The 22,428-nt window shown below is 47.5% G+C and overlaps 1 protein-coding gene across 2 annotated transcripts in view; it reads left to right on the plus strand.

Annotated features, from left to right (window-relative positions):
* Nucleotides 1–22,428, plus strand: part of DIP2B (disco interacting protein 2 homolog B) — a 97,659-nt gene that overhangs the window by 31,641 nt on the left and 43,590 nt on the right. For both annotated transcript variants that reach the window (XM_059718228.1, XM_059718229.1), the window contains exons 2-4: nucleotides 7,742–7,813; nucleotides 18,914–19,042; nucleotides 21,650–21,775. In XM_059718228.1, coding sequence (XP_059574211.1) covers nucleotides 7,742–7,813; nucleotides 18,914–19,042; nucleotides 21,650–21,775 — 327 coding nt within the window. The remainder of the gene's footprint in view (nucleotides 1–7,741; nucleotides 7,814–18,913; nucleotides 19,043–21,649; nucleotides 21,776–22,428) is intronic.

Raw genomic sequence — 22,428 nt, forward strand, 5'->3', positions numbered from 1 at the left:
GGCAGAAAACCCAGGCTCCAAGTGCAACAAAGCTAGACTTTATTCTGTATATCACCTGTGAAAAACGAAGGGCTGTTACCAGACTCTGTAGAACAAGGTTGCAGGAGAGGTGGTAGAGCCTCACCGATATCATGTTCTGCAAGAGCTAGCTAGTGTTCTCGGTAGGGGAGGACGGGAGCTGCAGCATGTCGAGGTAACATATGAACAAGGGAGGGCCCTGAGATGCTATCGAAGTGGTGTATTAACACCAATTGCTGAAGCATGAATGATGTCCTTGTTTTTGGGGCAAACCGGTTAAAGATTTTACTGTTAGAGGGTAGCAGTTGATCCACCGTCTTGGATTGATGGGCGCCTCAGACAGAAGCATCGATGGGAATATATCACGTCAGTTCCAGAAATAATCACTTTAATTTTACATTTCTGAAACGCAGGCAAACCCATTGGAAGTGTGACTATTTTGCTTGATGCATTGAAGTGTTTGGAGTCTTTGTCAGGGAGATGCTACGTCCTACGTGATCATTTTCCTTAATTTCTCCATTGTAGTAATTATGGTCTTGTTAGACAGTAAATGATTCAGTGCTCTGATTCCATGGGGGGGAAGGGAGCAAGGCTGGTGAAAGAGGAGCATTGTCTGAGCATGGCAGGATTAGCTGGTGTTACCACCTTGCACTGTTTGAGCCCCGTGGCTTAGACTAGATCATTTGCCCATGATCACTAAAGAGCAGCCCTTGGGTCGCAGGCTGGTGGGAGCCCTGAAGTTGCAGGCTCCTGTGTTCTTGGGATGTTGGCGCTGCTGTAACATTTAGGCTAATCGCTTGCGACTTGTTGGACCAGCTCCCACCCGGGGGTCAGTTCATGCAACTACATCTTTACTCCAAGGCGGAATTTGGCCTATATTTATCACAGCCCTTCCCTACTGTGCCCTAAATTGAGTCAGATAATGAAGATTGGATTTGTATAATGAAGGTCAATACTATTTTTCTCTCAATTGGAAAGAATCGCATAAAAAGGGAATTTACAAAGCTGTCTCTTTTCCAAAAAGTCCTTCAGGATCTATTTATAAATGAAAGAAAATGTGTTTCAGCTATTACGCTGTCCTAGCTAAATGTCCTCTGACATCTAAGAAATAACACTTACAATTATGCTGGGTGTTTCATAGCTATTTTCCTTTCAGTTTTCAGTTCAGAAAGGGACTGTTGGCATGGCCTGCTAGGAGTGTTGTCCCAGCCCTGGGGTGTCTGTCAAAGGGTGGGTGTTGATACCCATTTAACCCTTGCAAATATTTTTTCATGCTTTTTTGCTTTCCGCCACTTGAGAAGTAAACTCCCCTTAGACCTTTCCCAAATGCCAAACCATTCTGAAGCTGGTTTTATTTCCACTATATTTCAAATTGATGTAGCCTCTTGTGCCAAAAGCGATAATCGCGCTATCAGCGTCCGTGATGTCGGCACTGCGCTGATAATAGTGTTACCTCTTGCTTCAGAGGTAGCACAGCATTTATTTTTGTGGGTTCACCGTTGGATGTGAAGTGATGGACTGACACCAAACCAAAACGAAGAACTCGCAGAGCAGCCTTTGAAAGCGCACCTAGACTCCAGTGGCTTTTCTCAGTAAATTGTAACTTCAAAATGCATCTAAATCGCCGTCGGCTCCAGAGCCACAAACCCACAAGTCACCTGCAGCTTTTCTTCCATCTTTATGGGTTATTTTTTCCTTTTTCCCAGGAGCAAAGTCTTTTTGACTTCAGTGCTCAACTCTTGTTTGAGCACTGAAGTCAAATGTCCTATGTTTTAACTAGGTGGATAAGCATTTTAGTAGATCGGGGTGAGCAGTCTGCATCCCATGGGATCCATGGGAGCTCTTAATGTTTTTCAGGACTTCTTTTGTCTTGGAAAGTAGAGATTTTATCCTGGTAAGAAACTGCAGCAAAGGCTGGGGGAACAAATGGGTGTGCAAGAAAGGGCCAGTCAGCACAGGTGTGAAGGAGTGGGCATTGGATGAGAGGGAGAAATACCGAAAGAAGCTGCAGAGGAGACAGGTCTTGCGCGCGTGCAAATGGTATCTTTCTATCGGCCTTGGTGGCTTTTGGATCAAGCCAGTGGTGAGATATCACAAAAAGGACTAGGAAAGCCACTGTGCGTGCTGGTCCTGTAGCTGCATGTAAGAGCCTTGACTGGAGGCAGACAAAGTGCGGTAACAGATTTGTAACCATTGGTTTTTCTTTGTCCTGAGAAGGAAGGACTTTCTCATAAGGGGCATGCTGTTTTGGAGCACACGGAGGAGGCAAGGCCGTGGCTAGCATGCAGTACAAATACAGAGCACAGCTAAGTAAGTCGTGCTGGGAGGAAGGCCAAACAGATGCCTCAGCACTAAGGCTGATCATTTGTAACTTCTTTTCTAGGATTGAATAAATGTCAGCATCGTTTTTAAAGCCAAATATTGGTACTTTCTTTGCAATTCTTCCCTCTATACTTCTCCCCCTGCTTTTGTGCAGGCAGGAGACGGGATGGGACTGCTAAATCCCTGTTCTTTAGATGGGCGGTTCTCAACCTGTTTTGTACCAGGACCCATTTGTAAACCTCGATGGCTGGTCCCGACCCAGTGCCCCTCCCTCTTGATCCGCGACCCCCCCAGTCCCCAATGGAGCTCTGCCAGTCTCCAAGGGAAAAGTCACAGTTTCCCATGCTTTTCTCCTTTAAAGAAGAATCCATTTCTGAAGTTTGTTGATCCATTTTTAAAGTTTGTTCGTGACTTTCATATATTCTTGCGACCCACAGGTTGAGAAACTCTGCTTTAGATCCCTTGGAAGGACTTAATGTTGTAAAACCAATGTTCTTTTCAGCCCCCTTTTCACAACTTACTGGCTCTCTATGATAGAAGCGGACAGCTCTTGAGATTGCAGTCTTATTGTCTTGCTCCCTTCCTGTTGCCATCATTTATGACATTTTGTGAGGAAATCCTTATTTATGTTCAGATCCAACTGTTTCCATTTCCTGTGGATTGGCAGAACGGGGACCAGAGGGAAAGAACACATTTTTTCATTGTATGGATGTATTTTTGGTTTTATCGCAGTAGATGCAGATCTCAGATAGATTGCAGAAAAGGCGAGGAAAGATTTAAGACCACTGTAGGTTAATGTCTACTGTGCTGTATATCGGAGGCCCTTGAACCGAGCCTTGGTAATGTCTGTTGAGGCCCAGCTCTTCCGGGGGTTCCCTATTGAAAGTGGCACCTACGTCACCATCTGCTTTACAGACCCTGTGGGATCTGTCACCTGCTTACTTTCTCTTCGTCTCTCTCTAAAGGGCATTTTGCCAGGTGTCCTACCCAGTCTTGTTTGAGTTGATTCATTCACTTTCCTAAATGGTCTTTTTGGCTACATTTGGATACATGTTTCTTCTTCACCACCTGTCCTAAACTCTTGCCTGGTGTTGCTATACACCAGGGGTAGGCAACGTTTTTTGGCCAGAGTGCCAAAAAAACTAGTGTCTACCTTGGAAGGTGCTGGAGCTGTTTGCAGCCTCCTGGCTGCAGCCGGCCCACGGGGCCCGCTCTGCTTGCAGCAGGGCTTGCAGCCTCCCTGCCGCCTGCTGGGAGCAGCCTGGGCTCCGTGGTTCCCAGCTGCGTGGAGCCCGGGCTGGCGGTGGTGTGCAGAGCACAATGGCCTTGTGTGCCATGCATGGCATGCGTGCCAGGGGTTGCTGACCCCTGCTATACACCCACAGAGCTGCCGCTGGTTACTTTGTGTGTGTGGTGGGGGGGGCTGCATTTACCTGGGAATTAAAGTAATTTCTAACTGAACTTTGTCAGGCTGTAGTGCTGGTCACCCCAGGAGTCCGCTACAAGCACATCTGATTGTGACGGGATGCGTAGCACCTCGGTATCACTCCACTACTTCTAATTTCTCGCTTGAAATTTAAGTTGTTTACAAATTTGTTAAGAGTCTTTAAAAGACTTTCGCCATGTTTGAGAGCTGCAAAGTTTAATGAGGTTTTATTTGCTGGCGTCACCCTTGTGATGACATACGCATGGGAATGCGGGAGTTTTCTATTTTTGGTTTTGTAAAATATCCAGAGTCCCATTGTTGTCTTTGCTGTTTTAAGGCAGTGAATTAATTCCTGTTAGCTCAAGTTCAGCATACAAAAGGGTGTGTTTTTTTTAAAAGAAAAATGAAAAACAAGAGACCTAGTGTTAACGTTTTTGTAAAGTCTAAACGTATTCAATTCCAGCTAATAAGTCTGCAGCAGTTTAATTCACTCCTGAGATGTTTAACTTTCACCCATGTTTACTGACCCTCTCGCTGCACTGTACCGGGTCTAGCAGGGTTACTCCTGAAAGGAGGCCACAGTGTTACTCGAATCTTTCCATAGTATTGCAGAAAACCGCAAGAGCACTCGAGTGCCTTTCTGCTGCCTTCCCCTCCCATCTCCAGGAAGCATCAGCCAGTTCAGAAAGCGTCACTAATGTTTATGCACTTACTGATACTGAATACGGGTTGGTTTTAAAACAAAAATAAAAGCACGTCCTTCAGCTCATTGCAGAAGGGCCGTAATGCAGAGCGAGGTGAAACCACTCAATTCTGCACGGCAGCCCCCGGCTATTGCTGCCCATTTCTGATCCAGAAGTCGGGGCTGTGGAGGCTCCTGGTTCCAGCCGGCCCTGCCCTATCCCGGTGCTTCCGCTGCAATCCGGGGGGGAGATGTCTTCAGGTTGAGTACTTAGGTGTGGTCTCCGTTCTGCTTCCTGTCATACAGTTAAAGTGTCGCCCTCTGCCCTCTTGGCAAGTTGGCAACATGGCCTGTGGCCAGGCAAAGTGTGGACACCCCACCGTGCAGGAAGGACAAGGAGAAGTGCCCGTAACTCTGAGCCAGGTGGAGCTGGGTCTTGGGCAGAACTGTCAGATCTGGGTGATACAGGGGTGAGGCTTTACTTGGGGCAATCCTCCTTAGAAAGTGTCCCCCACAGGGTCTCGCCTGATTTGGGGTAAGCACCGTGGCCTTTGATCTAGGAAGACACAAGGAGAGAAAAAGACTGAGACTGCATTTCACCTCATCTGCTGAAGCATTGACTGATCGTGTGTTACTCTGCTTGGAGACCAATAGCACTTCCAAATTGCAGGATAAATAGAGTCTCTCGTCCCTATTTCAGTGTCTTGGATTTTGTTAAATAGAAACCTTTAAGGGGGGGCTTGCAGGGGAGCCTGGAGGGACCAGGGGCAATTTTTACCCCTTCCCCCCCAGTGAACCTACACCCTTATTCCTCCTGTCTCTACCCACCGAGACTTGTTTGCTTGGCTCTGGCAGGGGTGCACATTGATAAAAGCAGCTGCACCTGGAATAGCTTGTGGGTTGTGGGTGAGGGGGCAAAAAATACCTGGGTGCATGGGGAGGGGAGGGTGAAAAGTGCAGCCCCGGGCTGGGCCCGCAACTGGTGACTGGCTGTTCCCAGCCCCAGGGCTGCACAGGGAAAGCAGACAGAAATTCCATGCACCAGTTTGACCTAAATGGAGTAAGTGTTATTCTGCGTTTATCCAGGTTCATCTAAACTGGTTTCTACAATTTTTAGACCGGTTTGTGTGCATGGAACTTCTGTACGGGTTTAGATTGATTTCTGGGCACTTGAGACCGGGTCTGCAAGCACCGGCTTGGCACCAGGACGAGCTACGTTTAAATCGGGTGGCCATTTTGAACCCGATTTAACCTCCCCGCATGTCTGTGCCTAGGCACAGAGAAACTCCTCATTGCCAAAGACCGAGTTGCAAACAAAGGCAAAGGGGGGTGGCTTGCAGGGAAGAACTTCCTGCTCCTCTTTGCCAAGGAGGGTTGGGCAGAACAGGAACAGCAGCCTCTTCCTTCTGTCTGCTCCCCAGATGTTCCCGGGCAGGATTTTTCACAATCAGGCAAAAGCTGCCTCTGAAAATGAAGTTGTGAAAGGATTGCACTGTGGGTTTTCCTAGTCAGCGTGGTTGTTACTGTTCCACTGCTTCCAGCAGAGCGGCATCTTGTAAGTGGATGCGAGGCAACACATAATGAATGGTCTCTGCTGCTGGTATTGAAGGTGCACTTCTGTTGCATTAACAACATACCTTTCCCATGAGCTGGGTTAGTTTAACCAGCTGCAAATTGCGATCTTTCTTGTACGCTTGTCCCGCGGGTTGCATTTTGGTGCTTCACCGATGTTTAACTTTTCTGTTGCTAGATTCGTTTGGACTAGTTTGGGTCTGGCTCAAACCCTGTAGAAGGCAGGAGTTGAGTGAATTTTCTGCCTGTGTGTGTTTGCATCACTCCCCACTAGAGGAGATTAGTCTAGTGTTTGTCACCTGGTGTTGGGATTTGAGCATTCGGTGTTAAGGAAGGCATCGCATTTCACTTCCCAAAGGCCATGTGCTTGTACTTCAAAACCATCCTCCCAAGTGGCATGGGTTGGCCTCTTTGGCAGTCATTGCCACAGAGAGGGCAGGGGTAGAACGAGCCTTGCAGAAGGACCTCTGGCACTCGACACCAGGGATGAGGGATGTTGATGGAAGAGTGCTGGGGAAGCTTTTAGTGCATCAAGCTGTACTATCCTAGCCTTGTTGCTAGGGACTGACCCCCCGTTACTTTGCAGAATCATGTCCCTGTAAAAAAGAAAATGCCCAACCAGGTGGATGGCTTCTCCACGTGGTACCAGTGCATCCATAGTGGTAGCCAGACTCCGTAGTACTCGTGAATTCTGCTCTTCCTCACAACTGTGTAGTGGGTCACTTCCTACCTTTTGATCCCCAGAGCGATGAGGTTTTGAATGCATGCCGAGCTGCAAAGCCTTGAAATGATTCAGGGCTTTCTCTTAAACCCTTCAGGGTTTTAGTTCCTTTCCTGCAGTTCAGATGAAATGCGAGAAAGTAAAGCAAAAGGCAGCATAGGTGGGACTTCTGGTGGGGCCTTGGAAAAAAAAAAGTTTACTAATACTTTGTGCTTCCTGGTGTTTCCCTTCTGCGGGCTTCCAAGCATACGCTCTGCACAGGACCCCCGAGAGGCAGGCGTCCGTCATCCTGATGTGAACCACAGGGGATGTGAAGGCAGACGCAATTAAAGAGTTTGCACCCAGAGCTATGAGGACCGAGCTGCTGCCATCCACGCTGAGTGCTCGCTGGGCAGTCTGAATGGGTCTGTCTGCTCTTGCTGGCAGCTCAGTCCCCTCTGCTGGCTCTGCCCAAGTTTACTAGAAATCAGGGTGGACTATTTATTCCTGGAGCAGACCCATGAAAATCAGGAGCTGGCTGTTTAGGGTCTGTGTCCGGTCTTGGTTTGCTTCCTTCATTAGGCCCAAGCTCCTTACTTGCTCGTGTCCCTGTAGTACTGGGGGTTGTTCCGTGGTGGTGGTGGCTGTGGAGTCGGCTGCGTGTCTGAGTGGGATGGCAGGGCTAGCTGCTTCTCCTTTGAAACAGTTGGTGCTGGGGTGATAGTCTACTAAGACACCTGCTCTGCTTCAAGCGGCATGTTGCTCCGGAGGGAAGCGGTGGGAGCGACGCAGAAGGGGGTGTTCCCAGGCTGGCGGAGGTGTCTGGTTCCATCTTTCACTTTGATGAAAAAACAAGAAGGCTAAAATGTCCTGGCAAGTGCTTGACCCTTGTGAATGACTCTGACTACACAGATGCTGACCTCTCCCAAACCCGTGATTGTCAGAAGGCCACGCGGTTCACATATTGCAACAGAAAACTCAAGGACAAAGTAACATTTGACTTTTCTGGTTTTGATTTTAGGGGACATCACGCAGAAGGGATATGAGAAGAAAAGAGCGAAGCTGCTGGCTCCTTACATCCCACAAGCTCAAGGTAGGTGCCCTTTCTCAGCTCAGGAATATGGCTTTGGTTTTGTGTATTGGCCTTGTCTTTATAGGAGATTTATGACACTGGGGAGGGTGTGGTAATTATCCCCACCTGTCAACTCAGATGCCCTTGATTGAGCACAGGTTTCTAGCTGTGTAGCGGCTCCACTGGGGAGGAGTGGATGATTGCAGCTGCGTCTGGAGCACTAGAGCCTTCTGCCTCTGGCTGCTGGTTTGCATCTGGGTCTGGAGAGCCGGGACGTTCCCAGCAAGCGGGTGCATGGCTTATGGGAAGTTCAGTGGCTCGCAGCCCATTTCCCAACCTGACCTCAGGTGAAGAAAACCCCCTACATGCAGTCCGTGGGCCCTTAGCGGTTGGGAAGTAGGGCTTTGAATTAGGCATTTCAAAGGGGCCTGAAAGCCTGCTAATGCTCCCCTCTCATCCTTTTTCTGGGAACTGCTGAAAATGGTTTAACCACAAAGTTAGTTTGCCAGTATATGTGTGTCCTACCCTAAAAACTCTTCTGCAGCTATTCCTCCCGCGTGCCTAAGGCGCATTAGATCTCCATCGCTGTCCCTGCCAGCTCATTGTGCCAGACCAGGTGAAGTCATCTGTCATTTGGTTTAGGTTTAATTCAAAAATCCTCAGCAGTAGGGCTGGCTCAGAGTGTAGCCTGAGGTAGATAATTAGAGGTAGATAATTGTAGGTAGCGCTCAAGGGCAAGGGCTAGAGAACATCAAATGATTAATAGCAGGGTGCTATTAAGCTCTCAAGTAAAACCAACCGCCTTTCCTGACAGGCCGACCGTTGGCCATGCAGAAACGGAACGGTGCTGCAGGTCTGCAGCAGCTCCTCATGCACCAGCCTGGCTTTTGCCCTTATGCCTGTTACTTCGCACATGGTTGGTTTGGTTTGAAAAACGCTGTTTGGGTATGAGGAAAAAAAGTCTGGAAGGACCATTCACAGTCCTGCTGCTCTGAGTGACGTGTCTTTTAAGGCAGGGGTGGGAGCCAGTGCACGTGCGAGGGAAAGAGCTAGATCCCGTGTCACTCCTTGCGGTAGACTTAGATACACTGTGCTGCAGGCTGGTGGCTCTTTCGAGGCAGCTGGTTCAGCTGTCGCTGCTTTGGAAAACCTGCTGACTTCATCAGGGTTGCAGTAAGCCTGGGGGAGCAGGCCATTGGTTGCCAGGTGCGGTGGTCTCCTCCTGCTCTGATGAAGAAAAGATGGATTTTTCTTCTGAAGAAAAAACTGGAACAACCCAATGAACTCTCAAAGGACTCTCTCTGTGTTGCTCCGTTATCCCCATTTTACAGACATGGGTGGGGGATGAGATAAGGCACAAGGAAATCCGATGGTGTATTGAAGCAAGGCAAAGGCAAAATTAGGAAGCAGTTCCCAAATTCTGTCCCGGCCCAGTTTGGTATCCTGTGCTGCCTCCAAGAGTTCCCACATTGTTTTAGAGGTCGAGTGGCAATGTAATCCCTCAGAATGCATTTTCTGAGTGCAGCATCCATTTTTTTAAACGATCACTCAGAAGAGATGGCGCTACGTGCTGGAGTTGCTGCTCTGTTCATGGCTGGCTGCTATTAAAATACATCTCTGTAGAACCTTAGTTTGAGACGTCCCCATTCATAAATAATAAGAAATATGACACGAACGTTGACGTGAATTCTGCAAGGACCAAAATAGCATGGAACAGCCTCCATTTGTATTTACACCTCGGACTAACAGCTTCAAAAGCAACAGATAGCCTGTGTCACCTGAGGGTCTTGTGTGTGTGGTTACCGGCACACCGCTCTGTGGGATGAAGGGAGATCTCGCCCCTTTGAGCTGCACTGGTTTTTTGGGGGTAAGGCCAGTTTTGCTGAAGTGCATCAGCGAGGACTGAATGCTTTTTTAGGCTGCTTCAGAAGGCGTGCCAGCTCTGGTGAGAGCAGCCACATTTCTCCCACCTCGAGAGGGAAACCTCCTGTGCAGTGCACCGAGCCACCGGATGGACTTTTCATTGCTTGCTTCGTCATCCTCCCTCGTACAGGAACTTGCTCTCTGCATGGATCCCCTGAGTCCGTAGCAGTACACCTCTCCTCTAGGTGGAGGCTGAAAAGGGGAAGTTTATTGGGCATAAGTTACAAGTGTGCCCTCTTGTGCAAAGGGTGGAAGAGGCGCAGTTCAGGTTGTGGCCAGTCTTAGACACCAGGAAGCACGTGAAGACGCAAGGGTAGAGAGGGAACGCAGGTGCATTTAGCTCAGCGTGGTGCCTAAAAATTGGTTCCTAGCAGGGAGGATCCTGGCACTTGTTGTTTTGGATAGTAGCAGGCAAGTCAGAAGTACAAGGGTCACAAAAGCTGGCGGGATACGGTAATCTGTTCTGGGTATCTGCTGGGAGGGCAGCTCCAGATCCTATTGGATTTATTTCTGTTAGTGGGCAACGGGGATTTCTCAGTATACAGTACAAGCAAGACACCCCCCTTAAAATGCATAGCAGATTTTCCTTCACAGTTTTTCCTGTTGGTTGCAAAATATTGCAGAGTACTTGGAAGTAGAAAATTAGCAATTGGTAGAACAAGAAGTACGTCATGTTCACTTGACTTCAGGTTTTACTGTGGGCTCAGATGTATTTGACTGATGAGCTGCTGCCCTTTGATTGCTGCAGACCTGGCAGTGCTACTCCAGCTCTCTGACCTGGAGGAAAGGGTCAGGAAGATCTTGTTGCCAAAACTTGCACCGCACTTCAACAAGGATGTGGGAAAACTTGAGAGGGTCCAGAGGAGAACCACCCATATGATCAGATAAGCCATACGAGGAGAGGCTGAGGGACTTGGGCCTCTTCAGCCTACAGAAGAGAAGGTGGAGGGGGGACTTGGTAGCGGCTTACCTCTACATCAGGGGAGTACATCAAAAACTCGGACAGCAGCTGGTCACCAGGGCACCCCCGGGGAAGAGCAGGAGCAATGGATACAAACTCTTGGAAGGCGCTTCAGGTTCAATTCCAGGAAAAGCTCCTTCACCATCAGGGTGTCCAGACTGTGGAATACACTGCCTCCAGTGGCGATGCCTGGAAATCTTTAAGAGGAGACTGGACAGTCACCTCGCTGGGGTCACCTGACCCCAGGTGTTTTTTCCTGCCTAGTGCAGGGGGACTGGACCCGATGATCTGCAAGTCCCTTCCAGCCCCTAACAGTTCACGAAAATTAGCAGCTCTTGTGCACGCAGGCTGGTGGTGCGAGTTTTCGTGCTATGTGGCATGATGATGCATTGTGTAATCAGTTTCTAAGAATGAAGCTGAGGATCCTTTTGCTGGTGTGCAGGAAATAACGGTCACCGAGATTGCACTCGTTATCAGAACCTCTGAAACAGTCGATTCATTCTCTTGCCCCTTTCTTCCTTCTCTCACTCATTAGGAAACCACATTCTGGGAGATCGTCACGTGGGCATCCATCAAATGTGCATGCACAGCTTGCAGATTTTGCATGTGATTATCTCTTCTGGGAGCAAGCAACTTTGCAAACAAAGCAGGTGTCTTAGTCTACCTATGTGTTTTGGCCATTATCGTGTCTCTGAAATGTTTCCAGAACATTTTGGGCTCGCTCTCATTTTGCACTCTTAGTTGATTCACACACACAGATCCTCTCATGGATGATACAGTAATGGAAGTGGAACATGGATGTGTCTGAATTGCAAAGGATTTTCCTCTCTTGATTCAGATTTCTCTCCCTTCCCCCTGTAGCAGATGTACACACGCAGCTACCTCTTTAGGCTAGGGACAGACATTCAAAAAGCTGGAGCCTGACTTGATTCAATCTTTACAGGTTAATCTAACCTGCATAGATCAAGCCAATTTGCAAGTGAACAGACATTCGCTTTTGACTCTGGGAATGCAGGCACATGCCTTCAGTGGCTCAGGCCAGAAACTGGGGAGCCCTCGGCTGCAGGGCCTGAGGAGCGTAGCCAGCCACAGCAGCAGCCTGGAGTGAACTGGCCAGGGAGGGGGTTTAATTCCCCCCTCCCTGTCTCAGCAGCACGGACCCGAGCTTTGGTCTGCCTGGTGCTCCCCCCTCACTGCTGCAGGGGTGGGGGTGCAGCCAGAGGCCGGCCAGCATAGGTTTATTTCCCCCCTTCCTCCAGTGTCTGGTGAAGGGAGCAGGGAGGGGGCTTATTCCACTGCTCGCCCTGCACAGGGAGCAATCAGCAGAGGCAGCAGTTGGGGCTAGCAGACCTCAGCTGCAGTCCCCCAGGGGCAGAGAGGGGAATTCACCCCCTACCTGCCCCCTTCAGCTCAAGGGGCCATGCCGGTCAGTGCCTGGCCGCACCCCTGCCCCTGCAGCAGAGAGAGGGAAGGACCCTGCCTGACAGGCTGTTGTGCCCCGGTCAGGCAGGACCTGGTTGGGGTCCATGTCGCTGGGACCTGGGACAGAGAGGGGAATTAAACCCCCGTCCCCGTTTGCTTCATGCTGTTGTGGGGGCTGGCCACACCCCCACCGCTGAAGCAACGAGCAGAGAAATGCCTAGCAGGGGCTGCTGCGCCCCTGCCTGGCAGACCCTGGCTGCGGTCCATGCTGGTAGGATAGGGGAGGGAGGGGAGGAAATAAACCTCTTCCCTCCCCGCTTTGCCTTAGAGGGGCAGACGTCTGGCCGTGCCCTGACCCCTGCTCTGGTTAGGGAGCAGAGGGGCAGGGCCAGCCCAGCCCAGGGCTGCAGAGCACACTGGGATGCTGGGGGACTCTGGTTTAACTTAAACCAGGAAAGGGGTCTGGGACAGGCATTGCATAAACCGGTTTGACCCAAATCAGTTAAGTCTACATTCAACCAGTATATCTCAAACCAGTTTCAGCCATTTTGAAACTGGTTTATGTGCACTGAATTTAGGTTCTGTCACAGGTTTAAACCAGGTTCTGATCACTTCAGTCGGTCTGTGTGTAACTTCTCTCCTTGGCCCTTTATGAGTCTAGGAAGCTAGCTTCATCCCAGGTTTCTGCAACATCTCTGAGAAGAGGCGGACTGTGTATTGTTTGCAGGTAGTTAATACCTCTCTGAATTGCCCGACAGTCAGAGCGTCCTGTAGAAGTCTGAAAGTTAGTAACGTGTCCCCCAAAGTTTTCTTTATTAATATAGCTGCATGATTTGTTTGCAAGAGTAGTGCTTAAGGCTTTTTGTTTGCTAACTAATATTTGTATTCTTGGTTTGCATGCTTGCCCTATTAGGAACAAGGCAGAGTTTATCAAAGATTTAAAAAGCAAAACAGAATTGTTCTCCTATTTGGGAAACATTTAAAAATGCAAACTACTTTGCCCCAAAGGAAAGCACAAGGTGGTAGTCGACTGGTCTGGACAAAAGAATTCCTTCCTCACTCCTGGTATACAAGGACATAGTCAAATTACTGGTGCTAATGGACTTCACCTCTAGGCAAACAAGCAATTGCAGGGGCTGTTTCTGGGCCTGCTGCTCAGTGGGATGACTGGGAGCTGAGGGCTCACAGCTGGTAAAGTATCCAGCACAATGGGGTCCTGGCCCAGCCTACAGAGCTTGATGCAAGAGTCCACAGAGCTCCCCTCGGCTCTGCGTCACATGCTACCAGCCAGTCCGCAGGTCAACACTATTGATTTTGCCAGCTTTTTCCTTTCAGTCTCTCAACATCGTGCTGTTCCCGGTGGGAGCTAGTGCGGACCAGTAGCCAGGGATTAAAGCACAGCTTTGCCTAACCCTGTAAATCGGACACGTGTTCCAGTACAGTGTGGCTTAGGGAGCGTTTCACCCATTGACAAGATCAGGCTTGCCTCTACCATAATTTGGGAATTATCTCCCGCCTTGCTATGTGTGAGCGGGCGTCACAGTTACAAGCAGAGCCAAGATTCCAATCTGGGAGATGCGATTTCTACGCCCTCCAAGTCATCAAGGTGTTCTCCAGATCTAGATCAACTGAGGGACCTGGCGTTCCCCTTTGCTTGAAAACACGTTATGTACGGGGGTAACATTGAGAGGAACTGGTTTCTGCCGAACAGGCCGAAATCTAGCAAGTTCCTGGCTTCCCTACTGTAGAGGGGTGGAAGCGGCAATCAGCCAGAGCCTGATGCAGCTTGTCAGCTCCTAAAAGTGGCTACTTCTGCGTTCGGGAAATGGCGACCTGCGAGTCCCAAATGTAGAAGCCTGTTTTTGTGCTGTCTTTGCAGGTTACAATTGGAGAAGCTGCAGCCATTTAGGGAGCAGCCAGGCAAACATAACGCGTTGTTCAATACTACCCCTGCCTCAGAAGTCAACCTGTTTTTTTTTCTCCTTTCAAGCAGCAGAGTTGAATAAATCTGGCCCTCTTTCACTTTGCTGTTAGTGTTAACATGCAGCTAGACACTGTCATTGATCATGAAGGACATCTTTCACTGATTCTTTTTATATAAATAATTGTATCTACACGTTCCCTTCCCCTGGCTGAGGAGTGAGGGGGCAGCACACTTTGTTAAAACCTGATGGCAATTAAAGCACCCCGTAAAACCCATTTAAAACACTGCCGTGGTGCTGCCTGTGTGACCAGACGCTGCCAGCAGAAATTGCAGCTCTAGCAGGATTATTCTGAAGGGAATGCTAAATAAAGTCACCTAACATCTGCCAGGCTTAGCTCACTCCTGGTGCTTTGTCAGAGAAGCTGTATAACAGTATATGATTTACTGGAAGTTTATGCTTCTTCCCCGCTCTGTGAATCCCGGTCACATGCTTTGTTAGATTGTACTCATATGTTCTTACATGCGAACGACAGCGAAACAAAAGAGCTTGTTCTTGGTGTGTCACATCATTTATGAATACATTTTGGTCCCTATGTAAATGAACTGTCATGTTTGTCTTGTGATGTCCTGTGGAAAAAAAGGAGAAGCTTTTGCATATTGCAAGCACGGCATTAATGTGTATTCAATGATTCACTTAAAAAAATGCTTTTTAAATGTGCTGCTGACATCTAGTGGGTACTTAATCCTATATAAATTGTTAAATGAACAGGAAGCACTAAGCTGCTCTGGTAGCCTGTGAAGTTGTCGTTTCGTTACATCTGAACAGCACTTCTTTGTTCATGATGAAGACAGACGTGGCGGAGTCTGAAGCAAAGTGTAGTTCTTCATCCTGTCATTTAATATAATTTGTATCCAAGACGAGAGTAACTGGTTCAGATGGGTGCCCCAGGAAGATGCATTGGACTCTCATTAGTGTTTGAATTGCGTGCTAAATTCATTTAAGCCAGATGGCGTGGTTGGCACCGCACAAAGTATAAAGACAGTCGCTGCTTGATGAACATGCAATTTAAGGTCTTGATTCTGCAGCTGGTTATGTGACGTGGATCTGTATGCCGCTGCAAAGTCCTAGTGGGACTTTGCACTGTTTAAGTGTCTGCTCAGGAAGAGCACGCAGCAACTGCTGCAGTGTCCTTAGCCTGATGAAGGGTTTTTGAACCCGAAAGCTTGCTTAATAACTATTCTCCAACCATTTGGGTTGGTCTAATAAAAGATATCAAATTCACCCAAGGAACCTTATCTGCCTATATCCTTAGACCAACACGGCTACAACCTAAACCCTTGCTCTATAGTGGGCACTAGAAGATGTAATGGTTTTTATGTGGGAGCCTGGGAAAGCACAAGTCCATGTGTTGCTTTAAAGCTGCGGCCAACAACCTCTTCTAATCGGTGGATTCAGCTTTTCTGCAGCAGTCATCCTCTCATTGAGATTCCAGATTCCCCGGTGTTTTCTGTGTGTAAATGTTTTAAAATCAGCAGCACTCTTTGTTTGAAGTTGGTGTTTCTTGAAAAATACTGGAGTAACAGCCCACAAGGTGGAAATGCTCTTCATCCGCCAAAGTGATACAGCACAGGCAGCGGGGTGCTAACAGCTTCCTCCGTGCACCTCCATCAGCGGCTAGAGGTGCAGAGTTGGGGAGCAAACTCTCTAGGCCTCTAACAAAGCGTACGCTGTAGGGTGTGTTGGGTGTGGGGGACAGGGGTGCAGAACTAGAGTCAGACCACCAAACACAACATACCAGCTCTTGACATTGCACCAGGTGGTAATTTTTGAAGACTACTAACCTGAGCTGGATAGAAGCCAGTGTCTGGCGATGAGTTAGCATTCAGCTGCATGTTCATACTGGTTTTAAAAAGAAGAACAGACAAGCAGGTGAGCCCTGGCACACTTTGCAAAGATGACAAGTTTGTTTGACATCTATATGTAACATCTCCCCTTAAATCCAGGTCCCCGGGTTGACAGTCCCTGCCTGTACTTTAGCCACAGAACCATCCTTCCTCGCTTTGCAGCCTGTGGCTTGTGGATGCTCCTGTCTTTGTGCAGCCAGGGGTTATAGTGCAACCTGGCATTATGTGCAACTATACTGTAACAGAAATGTTTGCAGGCCCTCAGTGTGGTTGTGTGTTTGGACTCTGAAAGTCTCAGAACACACTTCTTAAAGAAAAATGAAGTGCTGACTACCGGACGTTCGCCAGGAGTTATAATGAAGAGGATTGGTGTTTATTCTAAAGACTCGAGGCCCTCTTGAAGCCATTCCGCAATACCTTCTATAGATCATCTTCCTTCATATACAATAGGATACTTCTGGAAAGTAGTTTTGATCATGCATGATAGAGTAGTTAGTTGGTAATGTTAATTTAGTTTGATATCTCCAACAGAAATCATGGTGTCCCTGTGGCTTTCAAGGCAAGATATACAGAAAGTGCCCTCGAACTAACCATGCTTAATGTAAAATGTTTTGTACCATATTTCTGCCGTTGCAGCGTTGGTTCTGATGTCCTGAAAGCACGGTGTGGGCAGTGTGTAATTGCCCATTACAAATTGAGCTAAAAGTTTTATCTAGAAGACGGAGGCCGTGGGTTTGAAAAGTTAGGTCAAGATGAAAAGACTCCAGACAGATGCCGGATTAGCAATTGCCCTAACCACACCAGCCTCTACAGCTTCTGGGTGTTAAATGCTAGGATTTTCAAAGTAACCTGAGGGAGTTCAAATCTGGTAGATTCGGTAGGAATTGAGAGCCAAGCTCTTAGGCTTCTTTGCAAAATCACATCCTGAAAGTCCTGCACAAATAACATAGCCATCTTGTGAGCTTTGGGAAGTAGCAGGATCAAGGCATTTGATGCTTCTCCAGCAATATCATTGCAGAAGCTCAGATTGCCTCTCCCCTTACTCCAGAATTAGAGCAATGGCAGACTGCTTGAATAAGGGTCCACAAAGAGTTGTGCAGGTTTAAGTACAGCAGCATAATTACGCCAGTCTACTGCTAGCAAGGTCTTGTGCAGACAGCCCTGAGTTTTTACGTAGCATCCTTTACTTTGGTGTTGGAGTGCCTGCGAGTGGATGGAGATGTGTGTGTGTATGTATATATATGTGTGTGTGTATATATATATATATATGTATGTGTGTGTGTGTGTGTGTGTGTGTGTGTGTGTGTGTATATATATATATATATATATATATATATAAGGATGCGGTTGCTGATGCTTGGGTCTCCACAGTGGCCGTCCAGTGTCTTGGCTGCGCAGCATTGAAACCCTCAGGGGATGGGCACTTTTGAAGTGTTGAATATAAAAGCACTCGTTTGAAAGCTGTTTTTATGCTTGATAATTTGCATTTCAGCTGGAGGCTGCCACTGAGTCCGTTTTCCTGCCAAATGACAAAAACCCAAACCGAACTTGGTGGCCCCAAAACGTGTGGGCTTCTCGGGTTTCATCCCATAACGCTCCTGCATAAATTCTGTAGTCACCCACTGAACTGCCAGGCTACAGAAAAAGTTATCTTTTGGGATTTCCGGCCAGTTTTGGAACCCTGTTATTTACTTACTAAAGCAGTTTGATCTGTTATTGTAAATCCTCCTCTTTTCATGCAGCATTGATCTGATACCATGTGCGACCATTAATTAGCAGCTAAAGTGACAGTAGAAAACTGTAATTACAGCACTGCATTCACGGACTGATCAGCCTTGAGTAATCATGTTGGCACAGTCATGGCAAAGTGCGTTTAACATGAAAATTACATACCTTGTTCATAATTCAGGGTAAAAGGGAACCATTACTGAAACATGATGTATTTTGCATTTGTATATAATGCTTTTACATAGAGAGGAGCTGGAGCACACGGAGGTGAAGTGACTCAACCATAATCATATAGCAAGGCGACAGCAGAACAAAAATAGAACCCAGGAGCCCGGCTCCCCGAGGTGAAATCCTAGCCCTGTTTTAGTGAGTTGCAAAACAGTCATTGGCTTCACCGGGTCAGGATTTCTTCCCAGGCTTAAAGTGCTAAACTCTCCTTTTCAAGTCCTCCCTAGTAATCCGAGCTGGATTACCCTTTGTTTTAGTTCTGCAAGACAAGATGTCTTTGTGAAAGAATCGATTTCCTTCCTGTTTACTGTATGTGACCCATCAGTAAAAATAGCCTATTTCGATCACTCGTTCACTCAAAATGCATTTGGCTATTTTTAAATAGACTGCCTTTTTGCCAGAGGAACAGTGCAGTGCCATTTTTATAGCTCTTTTGCGTTGCATTTGCTTGCAAGGGAAAGTTTTTTCTCTTCTAAACCATTAGGCCAGCATTGGACTTTGTGATTTGTAGATCACACGCTAGGAGTAGGATGTTTTAAAGCTTTTTAGCTAATAACTGAAACCATTTTAAGTATTGTACATTATGATTTTGGGGTAATAAAAACTATTGTGAAAGACGAGACTTTCCTTAATATATATTTTTCTCATATCATTCAATTTTTAGATTTCTGTCTTGGTGGAAAACCTTTTTTACCCCTCAGGAAGCCAGTTTAATTCTTGTGGGGTTGCAGTTTCTAAAAAGCACAGTGGTTTAATGCTGTGAAACCAGGATGACCGGTGTAAATTGTGTCTGTGGAAGGGGGTTGCACAAGGGTTAAAGGTCCTTTTAGACAAGTTCATAAACAGGATCTCTGAATAGCTCCACAGGAAACCTTGAATTTCAGTCTCAAACTGTGCAAGGCCTGTTTTGTTCCCTGCTGATAATTTGACAGATAATATGATTCTGTAATATCAACAGCTTTTTAATGCCATCCTAAATAGCACTGTGTTTGGGTTTTCTTATCGGAAAGAATTGTGGATTGTTTTCCAGGGGTCGATCCTGCTTTGCAAAAGGAACCCAGAAATCAGACGCCTGCTCCATCTGCCGCTCCAGCACCATCCACATCCAAGTATCATCGAGCTCGCTCTGGAGGAGCCAGAGATGAACGCTATCGCTCAGGTAAAGACATGACAGTTGCTTTTCGGATGCCCTTGCTGGTGTGAGAAACCCCACCATGTGGTCTCAGGACCCCAGCCAATTTCTGGTCTCTGCGCTAAGCCCCACCTTGCCTGTAGGCATGAAGGAGGTAGCGAAGGGGGAAGAGAGTATTTCTCGATTCTGGCTTGAGTTTGGGGAGCGAGTGCTTGAACATCGCGTGGAAGTGTCCTACCCCACTTTTGGAGACGGCTTTTGGGGAGCTTCTTCAACAGCTGGAGAGCTCCGACTCCAGTCATTTTCTCGCCTGATCCCTGTTCTGACAGTGCCACCGTTTAATCTGTAGAGGGACGTAGGCTCAGGACTGTATTTGAGGGATGGGCGCTCAAAGTAAGCATAATTGATAAAGTAGTGAGTGCAGGGAGCGTTTTACTTTTGGCCACTTGGTCCAGGGAAAATTCCAAGATTCAGCAGTACAGGGTACCCATAATACAGTTCAGACCAGTGGCGGCTAGTGACCACTGCTCCTTAGACATGCTGTCTTCCCTGCTGATGGATGGGCTCCTCTGCCCTACAGGCTGAAGAACAAGAGCTGACCTTCTGTCTGTGTGCACAGTTCCTGCTAGATACGCTGCTCCGCTGGTATTACCAGAGGCATGCAGAATATATGCAGTATACCCATTCCGGTGACTTTGTAATGCAGGCATTTATGTTGCTTTCATGTAGATTGGTCCCTTTAGACTGTGCTTAGTAATACATTGTCTTTTCCTCAGTCACAATGCCTCTGCTGCTCTGCATGTTGCGAGGGGGCTGTAAGCATCTGGCCTCGTCCAAATACTCTCTTGGTCAGAAATGCTCCAGCTTGGAAAGGCTCTGTAGTGGTGTATAAACAGCGTCTACTTGGGCTTCAAACATTCTGTCACAAATAAGATGCTTCCTAATCAAACCCCCTCCCCGAGGTCTGCATTGGTTGGCAAGCAGGACGGGGACCAGGTTGTCAGATGGGAGGACATTTAAGCAAGTGTCCAGAGTTGGACTGTCAGTGGTGCTGTGCATCCCAGCGCCAGGTACAGTAAATGGAGGCTTAAATGACTTGTCTAGAGCCGCTAGGCTAGTAGACGAGCACAGCTCATAGCCCCTTGCAGCTGAACTGCAGACTCTGATGCCAGCTTTACTGAGTCCCTAATGCCAAGAGTCAGAGTGGGAATAATGCGGGGCTGGAGTAAGCCACTTCACCACTCTCCTGTTTCTGTCTCTGTCTGAAGGAGACGGTACCCGCGTGTCACGGGATTGTGGAACGTAATTCCCTTCTCCGAAGTACACTGAATGCCTGAAGTGGGAGACCGGTAGAAGAGGAAAACTATTAGCAGGAGCACTGCTAATTGTGGTAGTGTGCAGTGTGATTTATGTAGGGTTTTCAGGTGCCCATACAAAAAATTTAAATCTGCTGATTCGACTCACTGTCCCCCACTGCAGGCTGTCCCGTCCCATAATACAGTTCTCATTACCAGTCCAGTGATGTCTGCCAAGATGCTTGGCACTGGAGTCTCAAGGTCACTTTGTAGTCATTCATGTCTGCAGGGTTCCAGGTTGCTTCCCCGCTGCTCCTCTGACACCGTTCCTACAGCACTGCATCTCGGACTGCACAACAAATCTGACCTGTTGGAGAGCAGGGGGGAAAGTGATTTTCTGGCATTTTTCATAGTTCTGTTGATTTATTAAACAATACAAGCATTAGACTTTTTATTTAAAAAAGCACGTGTCACTGACAGCTTCTTCTGGCTGATGCTCTTTAACTTCTTCTTTCCCCCTGCCCCCTTCTGAGGCAACAACTTTTATAAGATTTTAATTCCTCTTACCGTGCTTTAGGAAAACATCCGATTTCTGAAACTTTGAGGCTTGTTGGTTTGTGGTATCGGGGCATGAACTCTTTCCGTGAACCCGTGGGCTGGTTCTCTTCTGAAGTTGCATTTCAAACTTTGGGCAGGCTCTGCTGAAATCCTAAAGCATGTCTGGCTTTTTATGTTAAAGGGCCTATTGTATTCTGATGTTGTGGAGCATGAAGTGACCCAGTTTGGTTTGCAGAGGCCTTTTGGTAGGAATTGTCTAGCCTAGCATAATAGACAATATCCAACTAAATGTCACAAGATTAAAAATGTTTCATAGCAGATTGGATGGACGGTGTGTTGGTTCTTGCAACACTTGTATTGCAGCCTGGCCTAGTGGCTAACTGGTTTCAGTGCCTGACCCCGTATCAAGATACAGAAAAAGCAGGATAGATGAGAGGCAACAAATAATTGTTGTGAGGCCAGCTGAACTTGCTAGTGAGACAGTGGGGTTCAGTTCTCAGTGCAGGACGCTAACCCGATGTTCTTGAGTTACTTTCTTGGCTCTGCCACCATACTGTTCTCTGGCAGGGAGCCTCTGTGATTGTCTTCATCAAAATGGCACCTGTGGGGTGGCAAAGTTTAGTTCATGATTTGTGCAGGTCCAAAGGGCAGGCAGGATGTTAGTTCAGGCCTGCGAATGACTCATTTTTAAGCCTCATAAATGTTTTTGTCCTTTCCCCCCCACCTTTCTTCATGTTTTTATTGTTACGAAAGTCTAAGTGCCCAAACTTCCGTTTTGCAGATATCCACACAGAGGCCGTTCAGGCAGCACTGGCAAAGCATAAAGAACAGAAGATGGCCCTGCCCATGCCAACTAAGAGACGGTCCACATTTGTACAGTCGCCAGCTGATGCCTGCACACCTCCAGGTTAGACTCTGCACAGAACACTCTTTGGGATCGGTTGCTAACCAAAAGTGTGAAGTTGTGAAAAGACTAGACTGTCGGTTCTGTTGCGCACCGCACTAGCTATCGTTTCTGTATCTGCCATGTCATGCACGAGTGTCTGGTTATTTGCATGCTCAGCGTGCGTCAAATTGCCATCCTTCCTGAAGCTGATACCACAGCTGGGTTTTATAGTAGGTGAAAATGATTACTCCTCGGGGCCTCTTAAAGAGTTAACTGGCAAGAGCTAAGCAGCCTTTTTTGGATTAAGAGCTCCTCTTTTACTTTCCTGATCATGGTCTCAGTCTTTTGGTTTATAAAGTGTTAAAACAACACCCACGTTGCCTTTCTGTCCAAGTACATAGCTTTCAAAAGCAGGTGCTAGTTTCTTAAAGTGTAATTAGTAATTTCCACTGATGTCCCTTTTCTTGGGCATGGACTTAATGGGATACCAAAACGTTTGGGCCCTTCTCCCTTCCTATCCCTTCGCTGTTCAGATCTCTTGCTAGTCCTGGTATGGATTCATCAAATATTAATACATACACTTTTCCACGTTTCAGGCAGCTTTGTGCGTAGGGTGAAGGGCTGGAAATACAATGTCACATCAGTGTTTGTGCTGATGCCAACAATACCATAAC

Source organism: Alligator mississippiensis, chromosome 15 (genome assembly GCF_030867095.1).
Source record: "Alligator mississippiensis isolate rAllMis1 chromosome 15, rAllMis1, whole genome shotgun sequence".
Taxonomy (NCBI): Eukaryota; Metazoa; Chordata; order Crocodylia; family Alligatoridae; genus Alligator; species Alligator mississippiensis.